At 38.8% G+C, this 22,366-nt stretch overlaps 2 protein-coding genes across 3 annotated transcripts in view; both read left to right on the top strand.

The window, feature by feature from the left end:
* Positions 1 to 1,528: 1,528 nt before the first annotated feature.
* The window catches only part of LOC117478151, a 36,633-nt gene continuing 15,795 nt past the window's right edge, over positions 1,529 to 22,366 (top strand). The window contains exons 1-7 of one of the 2 annotated variants that reach the window (XM_034125068.1): positions 1,529 to 1,648; positions 2,936 to 2,972; positions 3,092 to 3,123; positions 4,555 to 4,583; positions 4,697 to 5,076; positions 5,184 to 5,313; positions 5,452 to 5,527. In XM_034125068.1, coding sequence (XP_033980959.1) covers positions 2,958 to 2,972; positions 3,092 to 3,123; positions 4,555 to 4,583; positions 4,697 to 5,076; positions 5,184 to 5,313; positions 5,452 to 5,486 — 621 coding nt within the window. In that variant the 5' untranslated portion in view covers positions 1,529 to 1,648; positions 2,936 to 2,957 and the 3' untranslated portion in view covers positions 5,487 to 5,527. Of the gene's footprint in view, positions 1,649 to 2,935; positions 2,973 to 3,091; positions 3,124 to 4,554; positions 4,584 to 4,696; positions 5,077 to 5,183; positions 5,314 to 5,451; positions 6,010 to 22,366 lie in introns of those variants that run through there. The other variant, XM_034125067.1, reaches the window with a different exon arrangement.
* Positions 9,037 to 10,855, top strand: LOC117478148. The gene is made up of 5 exons (XM_034125065.1): positions 9,037 to 9,082; positions 9,230 to 9,285; positions 9,366 to 9,483; positions 9,597 to 9,767; positions 9,919 to 10,855. The coding sequence occupies exons 1-5, from the start codon at positions 9,080 to 9,082 to the stop codon at positions 10,543 to 10,545; spliced, it is 975 nt and encodes a 324-aa protein (XP_033980956.1). The 5' UTR covers positions 9,037 to 9,079; the 3' UTR covers positions 10,546 to 10,855.

Genomic DNA, 22,366 nt, shown 5'->3' on the forward strand with positions numbered 1-22,366 from the left:
AGTCAAATGGAGGTATTTCATGCAGAGTGTGTGGGAGAGAAACTCCGTCTGGAGGGAACACACGGATTTTAGCCTTTGCAGACCATTTACATGCACAAAAACCTATATAACACACTAAACGAAAGCGAAAACCCCAAATAGCATAATAGGGCCTCTTAAATAAAAAAATGTGTTAATTAATTTTTGTGTCAGTCTTTTAACACATTTCCCTCTGACAGGCCAGACTGTTTCTTTCACAGCAAACAACGACAGAAGGCGTGCTGTGGTCCGCAGAATCATTTCCCATATTTTAAAGGGAAGAATAGGAAAAGTGCAGCAGGTTCACAACCACCTGTCATCAGATGGGCTTATTGAGCACTATAGGGGTATACACCTTTATAGCTTATAATTAAAATATTTCCCCTAGTGCATTAATGCAATACTGTGCAAACAAAACCAAATACATGCATTCTTGTACTCAGGAGGGGACATTGACAGAGGTTTACTGGAAAAGTACACAGTAAAAGTACTTCACAGTACTTGTGGGGGTAGTTTCAGTAGTACTGAGTTCAACAGGATCAATCTCACGAAGAACTAATGGCAACAAAAAAGAATTCCCTCATCTAACTTAGCAGTAATGGCTTGATTTTGTTCTCAGCAGGGGACTTTCTCAAAAAATACACAGTAAAAGTACTTCAATGTATTGTTAGTAGTAGGTTAACTAATACAAAATCAAACAGTATACATTTTATTAAGAACTAATGGTAAAATTGTATTTTTATCATTCATCAAAGATAGCAGAAAAACATGCATTATGTAGCCTACTATGGAGGGGACTTTGACAGAGGATTACTGGTGGTTGGTCCTGCTATTGTGTTCCGTTTTGGTGTAAAATGTAGCCTACATTTAAATAAAAATATAACTATAGTCACTACCCGATCTGGCCCCCTGCCCGATCTGCACTGCGCATGTGCGAGATGGTCCGCCATATTGCCATATTGGACAACTCCATACGGCAACTCAAATAGGACATTTGACGTCTAGACGGCTGCCCGATTTGCATCGTGCATGCGCGAGTCATAAACGTCTCAAATATCTATACAAAAATATTTCGTTATTTTATTTTATTTGAAATAAAATGAAGGACATTCACAGTTAATGTAATTAGATATAAATGATGAATGCCATACATATTGCATACATTCACAGTCAATATTTCTTCAGTATGTATGATAGCTGTCTAACAGAAGTTAAATCCATTTCTCACTTATTCTGACAATGTACTTTACCCAATAAAATGACCCAATAAAAGGAGTTGTTAAATAATAGTGAAGTTACGTTGTAATAACAATAACTCATCTCTCTCGTTCATATTAATATTGTCGTTTTTGTTTAGTGTTCTTTTTCTGCTTTGCCAAACTCCACTGTGTCAATTGTCCTATTAGAGTTGCCGTATGTAGTTGTCAAATATGGCGGACCATCTCGCACATGCGCAGTGCAGATCGGGCAGGGGAGCAGTGTCACTTATTATACATGGTACAGACATGGTAGTGACAGGCGGATCGGGTGTTTAAACCAGGAACAGGGAGTGTTTAAAGTCTCTATAAATGTGAATGCGACAATTCTGAATGTAAATCGAAGACACCAACGACTTCAATCTACTATTTGGGTAACTATTATTACCGTTTGTATGATTTATCTCACACTTTCTGTTTATTTACTTCAGTTTGAGGTGTCTTTGTAAAACAATTGTGTAGGCTAACATTAACGTGGAATATGTACATCAAGAGTTACTGTGTTATTTTATGTTTGCGTTTTACTCGTATAGGTTTAGGCTGCTTAACATTATATTCAGATAGAACCGTGCCAAATGTGTTAATAGGTTTGGGAGGAGCACTGTGGGGTTAGATTTGTCTTAATAATGTTTGTGTTAACATAAAAATAATGTAAATCTGTGATTTGTAAATGTAAAACACCTTCCACAAATGCATTCAAAAGACTTGCAAACTCACAAAAAATGTGCAAATGTCAAACGGATCTGCAAATACGCAAAAATATTTTCGCAAATAAAATAAAGATCTGTGATTAAAGAGAAAAGGGTGTAGTCTGGGTCTTTCTTTAAAGGAAAGGCGAAGGTTTTCCTGCTGGTTGCTGGTGTATATATAATGCGTATGGACCAATACATACCGAGTACTACATACGATTCGACTTATGTGTGTTTTATTTATTGAAACATCTGTCTGTCTGGATACTTTCCAATATCTGTGAAATTGTTGTTCAATACATTCAATACAACATATGAGGGATCAACTTTTGTTTTTATGAAACAATAACTTCAAAGTTACATTTAAACACACATTTTAGAATATTAACATTGAAATTATGCAAAAAATATTTTCATAAAAATAATTGGGGAAATTTCAATTGTCCTCATTTCATAAAAAGTGCTGTTTCTTATTTATTTAGAAATCTTTTTTTGTTTAAAGGTGGGGTAGGTAAGTTTGAGAAACCGGCTCGAGATACACTTTGTGTTATATTCCATGGAATGCTCTTAACATCCCGATAGCAATGAATATCTTAAGTGCTTTGACAAAAAATCCATAAAAAAATTTCATCTGTGGAAGCCGTAATACTGTAAAAAGTACGACCAATCATTTTAGCCGGCCGGCTAAAATAACTGGATGGCCTACCTGCCTGTCAGCCTTCCATCGGGGCACAAACTTATCTCGTGCCCTCATTGGTCATGTGCGCGTTCGTATGTGTTGGAGGAGGGACTCTGTAAGGAAGTAGCAGATTTTCTCCGGTTGTGTATTTTCAAATTCTAGCGCACTCGATCTGGTTTCTCAAATGTACCTACCCCACCTTTAATCTTCATCTCACAACTCAGATTTGATGTATTTATTTTCAAAATAATTGTTTCTTCCACATCTGAATTTACCTACGTTTCTGTGCACAGATTTGTGTCTGTTTGTGGCACGATGGCAGTTTCTCCAGTAAGTACCACTACTTGATGGAAAACAATTCTGTCATATTGTTATAATAAGTAGAGTTTTTTTATTTATTTTAATTTTATTACTGTTAACAATGCATTTTTTTGTTTTCCTTGTAACAGAAAGCTAGGGTGGAGTACAGTCCGGAGAGCAAGTAAGAACTTTTATTTTCTGTTAAGAGGGGGGGGGGGGTTAAAACAACAATGTCAGACAACACCTTACTTTGGTACGCAGTCTTTCCTGCTATCTTGTTTCAGTCAATCTTGTAACTATGTTGAATATTAACTACGTCACATGTAAAGCAACTTCAACATGCTTCCAACTTCACAATTAAAAGCAAAATGTGTCTATAAAAGAAAATGCCAGAACCTATTTATAACCTTAATTTAAAATGACTTCCACAACTTTCATTAAGAGACCCTCAAGTGTCTTTGAGAGTTGGAGTGAAGAATGTGGTTCAAAGAAGATTTGCAATTTTGCTATGCACATATATAAGACCTGAACCACAAAACTTTAACTGCGTCATGAACACCTTCAAGAGGAGAGACAAGATGCACTGGATTGAACACTGACGAGAGACAAGAAGAAGCAGGATAAAGATGGGAACTGTGGATAACAGGAAGAGCAACAGGATCAACATTGGCTGAGTCATTTGGAGGATAAATAGCTGTGTTATAAATACAAAAATTGAAAATGTAACTTCATTACTGGATTTCTTTTTACATATTTTTGAATTAAGTAAGAACAACTTGCTTGTTTACTCTTCATAATGATGTCATTAATTGTACATTGTCAGTGGCATGGTCAATCTGATTTATTTTTTAGGAATCACAGCATCTCGTAATTTCTGCTTGTGTGGTTTTGGTAGCAGCCACATTCAGTCATTTTATAATTTTGATAACAGAGAAATCAAGTGGCCAAAATGAGTTTCCCCTTTTATAGATCATGTAGTATATCTGCGGTTCCTTCGTATCGAATCGAAACAAGAATTTGAGTTTTGAGTAAAGTATGTCGATCATAGAAAGTCAATTTCGCGTTTTAAACACACGTCAGCACTCGCCCCTTCAAACACAGTCACCATTACCCTTGACACCAGGAGCAATTTGGGTTCAGTATCTTGCCTGAGGAAAACATTCAACATGTTGACCAGAGGGGGCGGGGATTAAACCACCAACCCTTCGATTGATAAAAGACCACTGAGCCACAGACGCCCCGACATCTTCTGAACAGGGAGGGAAAAAGGCGGAGCAAACATTGTCTGTGTGTCTCCGGGAGAATGAATCCGAGATGTGTGGAGGGATATATGAGCCATGACTTTAACCAACTCAAAGTCCTGGTGAAAAAAAGAGACGGACAAGGTCTCAAGATGGCCGATGGTTTGTGTACATCGGTACTGAAAAACAGAATTCAGGACACACAGGCATTGAGCCTCATGGCTGTTGAACATGTACTGAAGCTGTAGCTGAATCAAGAGTCTCCAAGGATCACAATCATGGAAAGACATTTTGGGAGAAATGGACTGGAGCTCACTGATTAACTTGCAGCCACTAATTGGGAAACATTTGTTGTCTTCTCTTCCATTCAGGTCATTAGATCTGCTGTTTGGGAAACAAGGTGAGATAAGATAGAACTAAAGAGAAATGGTTGTGTAGTTGATTAGACTACACTCTTTTTGCCTCACATTTCATAAAAACGGTGATGTAACTTTTGTTCGGCATGTGTTGCAGGTCCAGATTACCTGAAAGGGGTTTTATATTGGGTGTCCAAAGAGAGACACAAGATATTTGAATTAAAAAAACCAGCTGGCGCCACATTGAAGATAGGACCCCTGGAAGACACCATTTACAGTGAGAAGTCTAAGGTAGTGAATGGGTGGGGAGAATTCTATCTTCCTGAGATAGTAAGCATGCAGGTTGTAGGTGTAGTGGAGGGGACCTCCTGCCCATGGGACCAGCTCGTTCTAATGATCTGTGAGGACGAAAATCTGTATGCCTACGATGGAGAGGAGCTACATTTGGTGGCTTCAAGCATGGAGCAGCTACTTGAAGAGGGAATAAGCTATCCAGGATCCAAGACATACTACGAAGGGGAGGCCTTCAAAGACAAGGTGAGAAGTCATAGTAAAATAGCTGGGAACAAACAGCTATGTGAACCTGATAGTCGATAACCTGTGGGCACTGACAACAGTTTTTTTACATTTTCTTTTGTGTGTAGACCGAGGAGGACTGGGAAGAAGTGTGGAACAGACCTACGGGGAAGAGGCTGGATCAAGAACATCTTAAACTGGTGACAGAAAACAAGGACACATTTATGGAATGTCTCAAAGCCACAGCTGCAATAAAGGGTGAGTATATTTTTCTCTGCTTCAGGACAAAGATGAAGGTCATGCATTTAGGGTCACTATCATGTTTCTTCTGTATTGAGTGATCTCATGTGCTCATTTGTTTCTCTCTCTCTCTCCCTTCCTCTTTTTTTCTCACAGCCCGTCCCTCCCAGAAGCCCGTGGCAATTCCCTAGGTCCTTGTCAGTCGGTGACGTCACTTGTGCCCAAAAATACTTGTGTGTGTTATTAGGAAAGGGATAACATCTCTTTCTGAAAATGTCAATGTTTTAATGACTGCAATGATAATGTATATATTCTACTTTAAATCATGTCCATGACAGGGTGGACATATGTTGGATGTGCACCTACATTGTCTGCTTGTAGTTGTTTGGGAAATATTTTCCTGCGCCTATAACTTTGACCCAGTTTATCAGTACTGCCCTCGCTGAGCACAGGCCTGCAACCTTGGGCTGCTGCTCTCAGTGTTTTGTCTCCCTATTCCCGCCTGTTGGCGTCAGCTGATAGAGGTGTTATAGTGCTCCTCCTGCTTTATCTTGTTATGCACAATGTTGATTATTCTCTCAGAACCAGCTAAATACATGGGTTTGGGGTAGAGATCTTCAGAATTGGTTTGGCAACCGCTGTCACCTCGTGGCACACGACATGTCTTGTGAATTCTCCGGCCGAAGCTCCAAATAAACCATCAGTGTTTGCCATCAAAGTTCCTGCTCTCCCTGTGTCTCTCTGAGTCCTGTCTCCATTGCTTCAGAAGTTTCCATCACAGTGTGTTAATTAATAAAAAGTACAGGACCTTGGGAAACATGCATTTCTAACAGCCTGAGATCTGCATAATACAATTGATGTGAAAGGGAAAATCTTGATTCTAAAAGGTACCATGGGGCCAGATTATAATTTTCATGAACCCCCCTTTTCATGCTAAACGAAAGGGGGGTTCGTTTAGCATGACACGTTTTATGGAGGCAGTGAAAATTATTAATTTGGGGGACACTCTGTCCTCTGAAGACATTGGTGAAAACAGTAATCTGTTTATATCTCAAATTAATGACACAATGTCTTCCTTCTCAAGGAGAGGGTGCCTTAGGGACAGGAAGGAACATCATCTTCCCTGGCTGAATCTACAGTGCAGGAATTTAATGAAATCTAGAGACCAACTATTAAAGCAGAGCTTGAAATCCGGACGATCCACTGACAGACATACATTTACTCATGCTCGTAATAAAGTAACTCAAACATTAAGACAGGCCAAAGCAAACCTTTTCATCAATATAATTGAAGGTGCGAAAGGTAACAGTAAAAACGTTTGGCAAATCTTAAATAAACTATTAGGTAAACATAAGAAACAGGAAAATAATAGAATTAAACATCAATGATGCCCTGATAAAAGACCCTGCAGTGTTGGCCAACTCTCTCAATGAGTATTTCATAAATAGTGCTTTGGACATTACAAAGCTCTTCCTGCCATCTGAGGTCTCACCTAGCCCGACTGTGGATACACACCCCGTTTTTTGACCTGGAGGAAATCACAGAGGTGGAAGTAAAGAATATAATCTCAGGGTTAAGAGGTTCTAAGGCTACGGATGCAGATGATTTCGACACCAACTTCATAAAGACACATATCGACGGTCTAATAAAACCAATTTCTATGCTAGTGAATCAATCTATCAGCACGAGGGAAGTTCCATCATCCTGGAAAGTGGCCACGGTGACACCGATTTTTAAATCTGGGGATAAGGCAATGATGTCCAATTACAGACCAATCAGCATCCTCCCCTGTGTCTCTAAGGTAGCTGAGAAATGGGTGTCAAAACTAATCACCAAACATTTAGACAAAGGTTTCGCTCCACTCCACCCAATGCAGTTTGGTTTCTGTGCTCACCACTCCACTGAGACAGCTAACTGTGTCTTTGTGGAAAAGGTTCAATGTTGGATACGAGCCCATATGTAGGTGCTGTCTTCCTTGATCTCAGGAAGGCATTTGACACTGTTGACCACCAAGTGCTCCTTACAAAGCTGACTTATTTCAATTTTTCGGCAGATTCAATACAGTGGGTTAAGTCTTACTTATCAAACAGAAAACAGTGTGTTTTGGTCAACAGTGCCAAATCCCCCTACCTTGTGAACCCTGTTGGGGTTCCACAAGGTTCCATTCTTGGACCATTACTGTTTTCTCTGTACATTAATGACTTGCCTAATGTATGTCCTGAGTTGAATGTGCAAATGTATGTCGCTGATGCGGTCATCTTTGTACATGGGAAAAAGACTGAAATAATCACATCCTGTCTCTCAAATAATTTGGACAAGGTTCAACACTGGCTGAACAACATTTGCTTACAGTTAAATGTAAAAAAAAACAGTATGCATGATGTTCAGTAAACGACCAGTCAAAATCGAAGGATCCAATGTGTTTTTAAACGGAGCAGAATTAGAACTAGTCTCCCAGTTCAAGTATCTTGGAGTCATATTGGACTCGAACTTGACTTTTAAGAAACATATTAAGAAAGTATCCAATACCGTTAAATTCAACTTGCAAAATGTGTCAGTGCTGCAAAGTCATACCTCCACTATATGATTCTATCCCACATTGAATACTGTTTTACAAACTAGTCGTTTGCTTGTGCCACAAACCTGAAACCAATAGAACAGCTGTACAAGAGAGCTATCAAGGTTTTTGACAGAAAGCCTTATTCATACCACCACTGTACCATCCTTGAAAAACACAATTTCTTGAGTTTTGACAATTTTAAGTCTTTTAAAAGTATGTGTTTTTTTTATAAATGTTTCCGTGGACTGGCCCCCCCTCCCTCTCTTAGGGGAATTCATCCACAGAAAACACACTGGACGCTGCACTAGGTCAGAAACCAGAGGAGACTGTGAAGTCCACCATAGACGGACCACTTTTGGACCAAATGTCCTCTCCATTAAAGGCAGCTCTTTCTGGAATAGTCTCCCAACTGAGATACGGGATTGTCCCACTCTCAATAGCTTCAAAGGTCAACTCAAAGAATGGTTGAGAAACAAACAGACGTGTGATCACCGCTAAATGCACTTTAAAACAGGGGTATCTCCTCTCGCACTTTATGTATCTCTTGTATCTTCTCTTGCACTTTACATGTCGTAGCTGCTAGATTGTACTGCCATGTTGTAAATACTTGTATATGCTGCTCTTGCTCTTTTGCACTTATTGCATATCATGTATTTTGTTTTTACTATGTTTATAATTGTCATGTTCTTAAATGTTTTATGTGAGGGACTGCGGATGGAAATGAGCTCAAAGCTAAATCTGGCACTGTTACGCTTGACACATTTGAATGTTTAAAGTGTTCATTATTGTGCATTGTCCCTGCCAAATAAACGATTAAATAAATAAACACTTGAAATAACTAAAGGACAAGTTAAAAAAGAAAGTAGAAAGAAAGTGAGGTCATAGAAAACTATTTCTGCTCAAAAGTTAGCAATGATTGAGAGTCAGAAACATTTCAGATGTGTGTATCTCACACTGCACTGTAACTTTAATTAATGTACCTTTGTTATTCATGTTTTATTATCTTTGCTTTTAAATGAGTGTTTTTAAATGCCATTTTATAATATGTTTCTTAATGCTCTTAATGTCTTTCATTTTTGTAAAGCACTTGCCTTGTGTTGCAAGGTGCTATATAAATAAACTTGCCTTGCCCCGCCTTTACATAATGCAACCGTTTAGTAGGTAGTTCAAAACACGAGGCAGGGCTTCATTCATTTATTTTCGTTCATTTACTCCTGACCAACAATGGTGAGTAGCTGCTTTTCACTGCTTTCCTTTGCTAATATTTGAAATATTTCAGTTTAAATTCTACATTGCTAATTTACTTTCTGTTGTCAGTTAAATTTGTAAGTTTTATAATCATGGTTTAATGTGTTGTGTGTTATTTCTCCCTAGGATGAGGCTGAGGCTGAGGCTAGGGCTGAGACTAAGGCTGAGGCTGAAAAGCGGAGGTGATTACCTGAACCATACACCAATACTGACATCTCATTTAAAATGTGTGATAACAATTTAATACTGTATATTATTATAGAGAAGAACGTTTTTTGGAGGTGACAGAGCATTTCAGAAGAAATGCTTTGCTGATTATCCAAAAAATGATGAAGCTGAACCACTCCAGGGATAATCAAACTATACAGTTAGTAGATGAGGTATGTGTGATGTGGCTTTTATGAACTTTTGAAATTATGTGTTTTTTGGGCATAATATCTTTCATAGAGCTTTCGAGTTACACACATTGAAAATGGCATCTCTTTTTCGACAGATTCTTCACAGCATCTTCTTTTTGGGAAAGATCAACACACCACCAATTTCACCGGACAGGATTGTGAATGAAGGGTTGTACGATAAGTTGAAGGACAGCTACCCTCAGCCTTTTGAACTTTATTCCTCTCAACTACCCAGGCGGAGTCCATTCTCATGTCTGCTCGACATGGTAAGATTACAGTTTGTCAATTCTTCTATTTATATAGTTGCTTTTCCCCCTTAAATCATCCTGAAATATAAGAGTGTTATGCACATATTCAAACACGAAGTATGACATAGTAAATTACAGCAGCTTGATAACATTTCTAAATTATTTTCAGATTGTTTTCCTGGAAGGACGAGAGAACGAAAATGAAATAAAACAGAAGCTTCAAGAGATCATCAGAGATCTCAAACTTCATAAGGGGGCTCCTCTGGTCTCCTCCACCATCTGCGTCTCTCAGAAGAACCCAAACTCAGCCAGGTACTACGGGGTCTCCATGTCCACTTCTAGCAAGGTTCCTAGGCAAATCATGATTGCTGCGTCTTGTCTTCCTGGTAGCTGGGACAGTCATGTTGCTGGTGCAGTGATGAGTTTCAATCAAGATAAGAACAAGAAGTCATATTTTGATGGAACCATCAAACTGCCTGAGCATGTAACGTGCAAGGCGTATAGCCTCCACGGGGAAGGAGCACCAATGCAACCTTGCAAATCATGTGTGGAGTTGTTTGGTTTGGTAGGAAACAAAACGACGGGGTATGCCCATGGCAACTGTGCTGAGGTTGAAAGTGTGAGCAACTTGTTTAAAACTGATGCAGAAGTTAGGGAGCAAGCACGACCAACATCTGAGAAGTTCACAGATGACAACAGGAGCAAGGCGGAGAAAAGTGTCAGGGATTATCTCATGAATGAGCGGGAAATAAGACATTTCTCACGTGATTTTGAATTCTACACCCCCTCAGAGTAAATGAAGGGGGGAAATATTGGACATTAAATATTGATAAGTCTATTTAGAATGGTCTTTTAATATTTAGTGACATGACAGATATCTTGTGATATTATTCACAAATACTTAACCTTCAAACAAATCATCTCATTTTAATCCTCTTATGAAATTCCTGTTCTTCAATCAAATACATCATGCTTTATCTTTGCTACTTGTTATGTGTAACAGTAAATATATAAATGCAAATATTTGTCAACTGTCTGAATGAAGCATGCAGACAATGATGTATTGATCATGTTGTTAACAATACATTCTAATAACGTAAACTAAGTTTCATACATTGTTTGGTTTTTTTCTCCTGCCACTTCAAGTGATTCTTTGCTAGAGAATAATAAGTACTCCAATATCATCTCATCTATCCTTATTGTTATCTATGGTCATTGGGTCTTGAAGTCATTGACAAAATATTTGAAGATATCTCAAGACTTGAGATTCTCAGGTGAAGCCTATCCATAATGTACAAAATGTGTTCAGCTTGCCAGTCTCAAACAATACAAATGTTGCTAGCCCTTAACTTCCTCTTTTCACTTGTTGCATGCCTGGACAGTTTCCAAATAACTGAAGGGACATTTCTAATGTGGGACAGAAGAAAGCTAATCTAACACAGTTCAAAAGTAGAGACCATCAATTGTCATCCTGAAACATGTTTCTCCATTAAACGTTCAAAATATACTTTGACAACATTATCTGTTTACTTTTGGGGTAAAACGACGGAAACCTGCTTAGTGCAAGTATGTAGTTTGACCAACTATTAAAGGACAGTCCTCCGATTTAGCCTAGACAATCTTATTACCTTAAAAGGTATATCTGAAGTTATTGTGTTTGAATCCAGAGAAACACATCAATTGCTTCCTGGTCAAACCAATCTTTAAAATCTCATTCAAACTCTTGTGAGGCTTTTTTCTGCTGAGGAGAACAACTCAAAGTTATCGATATTTCTCTGTAGATTCATGAGCATTACACATAGTCATTAGATCCAATATGTTTATGGGATTATACTTTAAAGCAGGGGTGTCAAACTCAAATACACAGTGGGCCAAAATTAAAAAAATGGGTACTAGTCGAGGGCCGGACTGGTTCAATGTTTATTGCAAAACTTATTGAAATGAACTTATTGCACATATTAAACCTGGGACTAACAAAGCTTACATTATTGCCTAAAAAAAGAACATTAAACATTAAATAATCAGTTGCATTCATTTCTTATGGCTCTATCAGCTTTTCCGGAGTCATTTCTTATGAGTACATTTCTCCACAGGCCAACAACAGCTTCAAAAAAACGATTTCCCTCAAAGAAAAAACCAAACACACCCTGTTGTCGCAAGAAAAGAAATGCAGAAGGAAACATCTATTGCAACTCAGTGTGCTGCTCTGTGATGCTAGTTCAAGCCAGATACTTGGCATCTCATCTTGGGTGCAAGTTCATCAATGTTTGGGGTCAGGCTCTGAGCTGAGGAAGGTGTGCGTGCAATATACCGGCGGGCCAGATCTAATGGTAATTAGAAATTATCCTGCGGGCCGAAATTAAATCCACCAAGGGCCGGATTTGGCCCCTGGGCCTTGAGTTAGACACATGTGCATTAAAGTGTTTTACACAAATGAGGATAAAGTGGGAAAGTTGACACTTTTCCACTTTACATGAAACATGACCTTATTGTTATCACAACGTTTTGACAGGTTATTGACTAAAAGTTATAAGCACACTTATCACTATCACATTGAAAATAAGAATTAGGAAACTTCAATCCTAATCATTAATACTATAGTCAAAGTTTAGTCACGTTTTGTTTTGGTTATAGCAAAACCATACTTTCTCATTTTAATTTAGTATTTTCTCATAAAGGTATATTCAGTAGGAAGTCGTAAACATATCTGCTGGTTAAGCTGACTGTGTTACAGAATGGTGAACATGGAAACCAGTGGTAAATCAAGATAAAACATAAATACAAATGATTAGACAAAGATGTTTGGAGATATATTCTGATGTCTCTATCTTTGGTTTAACAGTATAACTTCACTTCTTAGCTTGTGCACACTCAGCTCTGTAAGTATCATCAAAAAGTCCAAGAGAGCAGCACATGTAACGCTCCTTTGGAGGAGGCCAGACTTTGTTTGTTGTGTGAACTCTGTGAAATTGAGAATGACGTTCACTTTATCACATTTTTCGAATTTTTTTATGAGGACTTATGAGCTACTTTTAAATTAAATGAACTCCGTTTATGTTCAATTATTTCGGCTGGATCACTACGAAAATGTTTGGCTTTAGGGAATCTTTTTGTACCTGATTCTATCTGCAAATCTTCGGAAATCCAGAAATTGACATTATTATTCAGATGTTCATTGTCAAATTTCAGACGGGCCTTTCATGAGCCTTCTCCAGCAGGGGGGCCTTCAGGCGCTGCAGGATTTGATCCATTATGGTGTGGTGTGTAACCAATAGTTTTGTCCTCTCACGTGGAACATTTACAAAAAGGGAAGATGAAATGTGAGGGACACAATATAAAGGGGAAGACCCCACAACAATAATTCTCTGAGCCCAGCGACCACACTTCAGAGGCTCCGCCCACTGATCTCCGACCTTGTCAGGCAAGGTATTGAACATTCAATCAATGAAGAACACAGAATGACTAAATATAAAACTCAGAAGTTGTGTGATTATACTAAATGATTTACAAATAAACTCTACTGCATATTTACAACTGTTACACATATACACAACGGAGCCGTAATGTTTTCATTAATTGTAAAGCAATTGTGTTAAAATGTGCTATATAAATAAAGACTAAGATAAGTGGATAAAACACGCTGGTATAGCAGATGTAAGAATGAAAAAAGCACAGTGTGTTACAAAGTGAGTGAAAACAAATCTGAACAACCAAAACTCAGTCTGTAGGTACTACGGGGTCTCCATGTCCAAAATGGGGTCTGAATTACGCCGTATCATGATTTCTGCGTCCTGTCTTGAACACTGACACAGTTATGTTGCTGGTGCAGTGATGACCTACCATCCAAATGATACGAAACATCCGGGTTTTGAGTCATTGGACTTCCAGAGCAGGCCACTTGCGAGACGTTTAACCTTTTCAGGGGGGAGAAAGAGGAAATGAAACCTTGCACATCATGTAAGAATTTGTTTGGTTTGATAAGAGATACATATACAGCTAAAACGTTTCCCTATGGTAACTGTGCTGAGGTTGAAAGTGTGAGCAACTTGTTTAAAAATGATACAGAAGTTAGGAAGCAAGCACGACCAAATCCTGAGAAGTTCAGATGAAAACAGGAAGATGGCTGCAGAGAGGGTCAGACTCAGGACATATCTCAGGGAATGTTTGCCCGAAGGATTTACACGGGATATTCAATTCTACAACCCACAGTTGTAGAATTGATTTGATTGAGTTGAGTTGATAAAAAAAAGGGAAAAGATTGAATATATTGATAGGTATAATTGTTATGGTCCTTTTTCATTTAGTGACCAGACAGATCTCTTTTGATATTAGTCACAAGAACTTTAACTTACAAATGATCTCACTTGAATCCTCTGTGTTGTGAATTTATTTATGTGGAAATCAAATACATCATGCTTTATCTTTGCTACTTGTTATGTGTAACAGTAAATATATAAATGCAAATATTTGTCAACTGTCTGAATGAAGCATGCAGACAATGATGTATTGATCATGTTGTTAACAATACATTCTAATAACGTAAACTAAGTTTCATACATTGTTTGGTTTTTTTCTCCTGCCACTTCAAGTGATTCTTTGCTAGAGAATAATAAGTACTCCAATATCATCTCATCTATCCTTATTGTTATCTATGGTCATTGGGTCTTGAAGTCATTGACAAAATATTTGAAGATATCTCAAGACTTGAGATTCTCAGGTGAAGCTTATCCATAATGTACAAAATGTGTTCAGCTTGCCAGTCTCAAACAATACAAATGTTGCTAGCGCTTAACTTCCTCTTTTCACTGGTTGCATGCCTGGACAGTTTCCAAATAACTGAAGGGACATTTCTAATGTGGGACAGAAGAAAGCATTTATTTGATTCTCAAAACACAGTTCATTTGGTTTACTTTGACTTTTTCCCATGAATACAGAAAAAGTAGAACCATCAATTGTCATCCTGAAACATGTTTCTCCATTAAAGGTTCAAAATACACTTTGACAACATTATCTGTTTACTTTTGGGGTAAAACGACGGAAACCTGCTTAGTGCAAGTACACTCTAAAAACAAATTCAGGGGACCTTTCACCTCCACTTAATTAAATGCATGGTTGCAAGATGAAAATGTGAGTTAATTGATTTAGATACACATTTTAAGTTGCAAACATTAATTTATAAGTTGTGTTGACGTAATAATGTTGGTAATTACATCAACTTAATATTGTGTGTAATTTGAACTCTGATTTCTGCCTTAATTGACTTAAAACAAAATTCAAGTTGTAGTAAGTAATGCAATTGACTTGATAACTTAATTGTTCGACACCTTGAGTTAAGGATTTCAAGTCCACTCCCACTTAACATGCCTAGACAAGTTCCGACAGTTAAGACAAATAGAAATATACAAAGGAAATTTTAAGGTGAGTGTCACCTTTTGTCATTCAAATACAGTAGATAGCCTTGTAGTTGCACTGTATAGGCAAATTGCTGTTTGACCAAAATTAGCAGCCTTTGAACTGTGAATAGTTATATGAGAGGATACAAAGTAGTAGAGGCTACTGTGAGTGTACAAATACTTTGGGTACTATTGTGATATCACTTTTTATTAAAAATGAATCTTGGGGAAGCAGATCAAGGACATGCTTCTTGAGGTAGGATCGTTATTTAGAGTTGTCATTGAAATGCAAGTTGTTGGCAGTCACCCATTCAGAATATATTAATTTAGGTAATTTCTCTTTTTTTCCTTTTTCAAAAATAGCACAATACAATTGAAGTACGCAGAGAACTATACTGTAGCCATCCGCTGCCTTGTCGTGTACCTTGGAGAAAAGGAAGAGGACCTTTTCAAGGAGTTTAGCGACGTAATTAAAAATCTTGAAATAAAATAAAATCCATGGGCACAGTGACAAAAGCACTGCTCTCTGTCAGTTACATTTTGAAGCATATTGCACTTTTGGCCACACCCTAATCAATAATATCTTAGCATGGATAGGTGTTGACAGCAATGGCATGGGAAAAGGATTGTGTAAAATTTGAAAAGTGGCTTCTGCTCTTCACAGTTCAAATATTGTATTGAACCTGCAAAAAAGATGACAAGGTACACTTAAACTTGCACGGTTGTGATTGACAAAATCTGTCCACATACATTTAAAGACTAGGCAAAGTACTCAAAACCACCTCTGTGTGTCTTCAGGACCACATTGCCATGATGACACACACATGCAGACTCAATAGGTGAAAACAATACCAGCGTTGCTTTAGCAGCTGGTAATAATGGCTCTGAATTCGCTAAGAGTGACAGTTTAAAAAGTATGCAATTACCTAATTCATTATCTCTTATGCGCTAACCTATTATTTAATGTGCTTCAAAAGGACATGAATATCGCCATCATCATTGACCGGTCCACCCCAGGATCAGACCATACGATGGCAACCATCGTGGTCGAGGGAAACAAATGAATGAGCAAGCATTCTGCGTTAAATGTGTTCATACTGTTTAAAATAATGACTCTTTGCAGTGTAAACATCTTTGTTACATCTTTTGTAAAATTGATGTGTGTGATCTGCAGATTGGTGGCCATTGAAAGTTTGTTACTGTAGTTTTACAAAAACTTTACAGATTTTACATATTTGGCACTGGTTTTAAATATGCAAAGGCCTCTAACTTCGATGTGATGGCAGCATTTATTTGCTGTGTCCCTATTTCCCATGGAAATATGGCTAATGTGTTTATTTATTATTTGTGGGCCAATTTAAATTTGTGTTATTTATCTTTTTTTTCAAGATTTAAATTAAGCTCAGCGCAAGTTCTTTCAGGAAGACTGGGGGTGTTTCTCAATCGCGAGTAAAGCTGCTTCAGAGCCACTATTTCAAGCATACTACGTCATCGAGTGCCGCCGAAGTACTGTTCCAATCTCCAGCATACTTGGAAATCTACCGAGCCCGGCGTACTCCGTTTGGAGAAATGTTGAGGCTGCACATGTGTACACTCCGCGGTCTTAAAATCCCCACAATGCTTTGCGCACGGACCAATTTCCCCAAATCTGTGGCGGAAAATGTAAGGCGGGGCCTCTCATATGACGCACACCTGCACACTTGCTAGCCTGTTCCACTCTTTGTTTTCCGAATGGCAGGAAGTATTCTTGCCTCGCTTCTGAAGCAAGATGCTCGGCAGACATGTGCTACCAAGCAAGCGTACTCGCGATTGAGAAACACCCTGGGTGTATATACATTCACTCCGCAGCTGAATATAATCAGCTCATCACAGGGGTTCTCTTTAACCTATTACATGTACATTTCACCTCATTCTCCAGCAGCCAATCAACGTGCTGCAACCAAACTATAAAATGGTTCTCCTCTCTCCTGCAGTCAGCTGTGATTTCAGGTGTTCATGCACCTTATCATATGGCATGTGTCAATAAATGTTCAAACTAAATGAATTCTCTCCTGATTGAAACATCATGTGTTGAAATAAACAACTGCAGTTCAAAATAAAAAGTGAATTGCCTAATATTTTTGTTGTGGAATCAATTAATTTCTTTCTTTAAAGGCAAAAACATGAAAAAGCAAAAAAATAACTATTGAATACAATATATTTGGAGCAACTTAATTTATAAATGGTTGTCAACTTAAAAACGTGTGTTCACAATGATGGTAATTAAGTATATACAACTTAAAATTCCTTTTAAATCATGTGGTAAAACTAGTCGGAACAACTTAATCTTTTGAGTAATCAACTTAAAAACTTGTGTTTATGCTACCAATTATTAAGTAAGTGGTAATTAAAAACACCTCTGATTGAAGAGGAAAAACCTTCTCCCCTAACTCAAATAACTTTGTTGCTTTAAGACAATTAGAAGTTGTCTTAACTCAATAAACATCGATGCAAACTGTTGCGTTGATTTTCTTTGTTGAGCCAAGGCATTTGTTTTATGCAGTTTGACCAACTATTGAAGGACAGTCCTATGATTTAGCCTAGACAATCTTATTACCTTAAAAGGTATATCTGAAGTTATTATGTTTGAATCCAGAGAAACACATCAAAACCAATCTTTAAAATCTCATTCAAAACTCTTGTGAGGCTTTTTTCTGCTGAGGAGAACAACTCAAAGTTATTGATATTTCTCTGTAGATTCATGAGCATAACACATAGTCATTTGATCCAATATGTTTATGGGATTATAGCTACTTTTACGGTTTTTACACAAATGAGATACTGTCTTAGCAAAAGGCAGAAAGAGAAGCATGTGTTTCCATACATACTGAAAATGAGTGGACAAATCATATTTAATACAGCTGATGTAAGAATGGAAAAAGTGTTTGCTTATTATGCTTCATCTGTATGTACAGTCCATATTGAAAGTAAGTAAGTATCTACAGTGAAGGAAATACATATTTGATCCCTTACAAAGAAATGAACAGTTAATGGTATGTTTATTTTAACAGTGAAAGTAAGAATATCGAAAAGAAAATCCATAAATGGACATTATATAAAATATAAAATGTGCATTTAACTGTGGGAAATAAGTATTTGATCCCCTTGCAACACATGTCTTAGTACTTGGTGGAGAAACCCTTGTTGGACAGACAAAGGTCAGACTCTTCTTGTAGTTGGTCTCCAGGTCTGTGAACATCTCAGGAAGAATGTTGGTCCACTCCTCTGTGAAGATCCTCTCCAAATCATGAAGCTTTTGAAGCTGATGCTGGGCCTCTCGAAGCTTCAGCTCCCTCCACAGATCTTCTATGGGACCCAGTCCTGGCTGAGGGAAGGAGGCTATCGGCCAAGATCTTACGGTACATAGCCCCGTCCATCCTCTCCTCGATGCAGGGAAGTGGTCCTGTCCCCTTAGCAGAGAAACACCCCCAAAGCATAATGTTTCCACCTCCAGGCTTGACGGTGGGGATTCCTTATATTTTTTATTATAGCGCTTTTCAATGACTCAAAGCGCTTTACAGATACACATTACACATACATATCATACATGTAATGGTCATGGACTGTGGACAATACCCACAGGAGCAAATTCAGGTGAAGTGTCTTGCCCAAGTACACAGCGGGTTTCGCCCCCTTGATCTGATGATCACAGCCCACTGCGCCACACCGCCCATCTTCACACCTCGAAGTCATCAAGGCGCTTTACAAGTACACATTAATATCATACATGTACTGTGGACAATACCCACAGGAGCACATTCGGGTGAAGTGTCTTGCCCAAGGACACAACGGCCTGACGCAGTGGCGGCGGTAGCGGGTTTCGAACTGGAGTTCCCCAACCAACCCCCTTGATCTGATGATCAAACGCACAGCCCACTGCCCGGCCCGCCCCATGGTGTTCTGGGGGTTATAGTCAGCATCTCTCTTCCTCCAAACACGAGGTATCGAGTTGATGCCAAAGATCTTCTCCCAAGCCTTCTCTGAATCATTCAGATGTTCATTGTCACATTTCAGACGGGCCTTTCATGAGCCTTCTCCAGCAAGGGGCCTTCAGGCGCTGCAGGATTTGATCCATTCTGGTGTAGTGTGTTACCAATAGTTTTCTTGGTGACTGTGGTCCCAGCTGCCTTGAGATCATTAACAAGTTCCTCCCGTGTAGTTCTTGGCTGATCCCTCACCTTTCTCATGATCATCAATACCCCACGGCGCCAGATCTTGTGTGGAGCCCCACCTTAAGATACTGGTTTGATTCACACCATACTCGAATAGACCTTTAAATACAATTAATTTTTGTGTCAAAGTCTTTTACCACATTTACCTCTGACAGGCCAGACTGTTTCTTTCACAGCAAACAACGACAGAAGGCGTGCTGTGGTCCGCAGAATCATTTCCCATATTTTAAAGGGAAGAATAGGAAAAGTGCAGCAGGTATATTCACAACCACCTGTCACCAGATGGGCTTATTGAGCGCTCTAGGGGTATAGCTTATAATTAAAACATTTCCCCCAGAGCATTAATGCAATACTGTGCAAACAAAACCAAATACATGCATTCTTGTACTCAGGAGGGGACATTGACAGAGGATTACTGGAAAAGTACACTATGAAAAAGTTTGGCTTTAGGGAATCTTTTTGTACCTGATTGTATCTGCAAATCATCGGAAATCCAGAAATTGACATTATTATTCAGATGTTCATTGTCAAATTTCAGACGGGCCTTTCATGAGGCTTCTCCAGCAGGGGGGCCTTCAGGCGCTGCAGGATTTGATCCATTATGGTGTAGTGTGTAACCAATAGTTTTCTTGGTGACTGTGGTCCCAGCTGCCTTGAGATCATTAACAAGTTCCTCCCGTGTAGTTCTTGGCTGATCCCTCACCTTTCTCATGATCATCAATACCCCACGGGGCCAGATCTTGTGTGGAGCCCCAGACCGAGGGCGATTGATGCTCATTTTGTATTTCTTCTATTTCCGAATAATCACAGCAACAGTTGTCTCCTTCTCACCAAGCTGCTTTCTGATGGTCTTGTAGCCAATCCCAGCCTTGTGTAGGTCTATAATCGTGTCCCTGAGGTCCTTAGACAGCTCTTTAGTCTTGAGGTTGGAATCTGATTGATTGATTCTGTGGACAGGTGTCTTGCAGGTAACAAGTTGAGGGTTACAATAGTACATGTTGCACAACAGAGTGGGTCAGTTACCGGTTCTTCTTGGTGAAACAGGAACTGTAAACTGCTCTTTTTGAGAAACAGGAACTGTGAACTACTCTTTTTGAGAAACAGGAACTGGGCATTGCTAAATCGAAAAAACAGGAACTTGTTCAAGACACTGTGTCCGACACCCAGACACAGTTAAAGGTTAAACATAGGTCCAGCAAGGGACATTAACTGACACTGTGTCATCATGAAACTGCTGCATTTGGTTTTACCATATAAGGTAACATAAGAAATTGCCACTACATATCAGGAGTACTTTCTTAAAGGAAAATGACTTATGTAACCGGTCTGTGGGAGCCAGAATTCTTGCTGGTTGCAAGGGGGATCAAATTCTTATTTCACACAATTAAATGCTAATGAATGTATATCTCTTATATGATGTACATTTCTGGATATTCTTTTTGATATTCTGTCTCTCATCAGTAAAATAAATCTACCATTGAAATTATAGACTGTTAATTTCTTTGTAAGTGGGTGAACTTGCAAAATCGGCAAGGGATCAAATACTTATTTCTTCCACTACATGTATATTCTCATGAAGTGACAAATAAATCAGAGAGAGAATACTCAAAGCATTTCATCAGATCAAACACTTATTCTCTATATTCAACATGAGCTCATGATTAAAACTGAACCCTTCTTTTATCAGACTGATCAGGCAATAAGCCCTTTCAAGTATTTGCTGACTTCACATATATCCTGCAACTGAAAAAGCCTTTAAGAGGCCCTATTATGCTATTTGGGGTTTTCACTTTCCTGTAAAGTGTGATATAGGTTTTGTGTGCATGTAAATGGTCTGTAAAGGCTAAAGTCCCTTTGTTCCCTCCAGAGAGTTTCTCTCCCACACACTCTGCATCAGTGCTTCTCAAACTTTTTTCAGTATTGTACCCCCTTTGAAACATTTTCTCAGCCAAGTACCCCCTGACCGACCCCGAACATTTTTGATAGAAAAAGCCTATACAAATAATTACAATATAGTGATGTTCCATCAGTGTATGATTTATGAACTCCTTCATGCATGAATTACAACAAACTAAGGATATTTTCATTTGTATGCATGTTTTTTTAAACAGATTTTTAAGTAATATATGTTTAACAAACCAATGAACAAAATGATATATTATGCAAAAACTATAAAATACAATACACAAATATTATAATAAAATCCTCTGTAGTGCCTGATGTGCAACTATACCATCCGAAACCCCATGAATATACAAGAAAACAGCATTAAATTAGCAGTCTCTAATGTAGTGACCACAATGCATGAAAGGGTTAAAAAACAACAACGTTGTAACTGAAAAAATGTGCAATTATAAACAAACTATGTAATAACACTGCAATGACACTATTTAGGAGTTATAGGTCGTTAGCGATCGTGTACGGCTTTTTGGCTTTAGCGATGAGCAGTGACACCGCATACGATGCCTCCAGTGCTTTGGCTGATGTTGTGGAGGCTTTTCGCATCATCTCTTGCGAGGATCTGTACTGAGCAAGTTTTCTCTTGAAAAACTCCGGTGGCTTACCAACATGACACAGGTGTTTGGTGCTGAGATGTCTCTGGAGGTGCGCTGGTTTCATCGAGCTGTTGGCTAGTTTCTCCCCACAGAAAAAACACAATGCCTGGGGCGGGTTGCCGTTTGTTGCCGTGAATCCCATCAAAGCATACGCCTCCTGATATTGACGGCATTTTGTTGGCTCAATTTTGGCTTTCTTTTTTTCTCCGTTGTCCACGTTCCCTGCTGTAGTGCTGCTACGTTTGAACCATTTCAATGTCTATTTGTTATAATCTAATATTGCAACTGGCTTCCCGCTCAGCGTGGTTCCGGGCTAGTGCCTGATTTAGCTCTGGTTCTTCCTGTTTCCACCGCACCGGAGCCGACTCTCAGTACCGAAACCCGGTTCTTAGCTGGCCCCACTGTGCTGCCCGGCAAGTAGGCTACCAATACTTCACGCTTACGTCGGAGGGGGGCGA

Source organism: Trematomus bernacchii, unplaced genomic scaffold (assembly GCF_902827165.1).
Source record: "Trematomus bernacchii unplaced genomic scaffold, fTreBer1.1, whole genome shotgun sequence".
NCBI classification, from domain to species: Eukaryota; Metazoa; Chordata; class Actinopteri; order Perciformes; family Nototheniidae; genus Trematomus; species Trematomus bernacchii.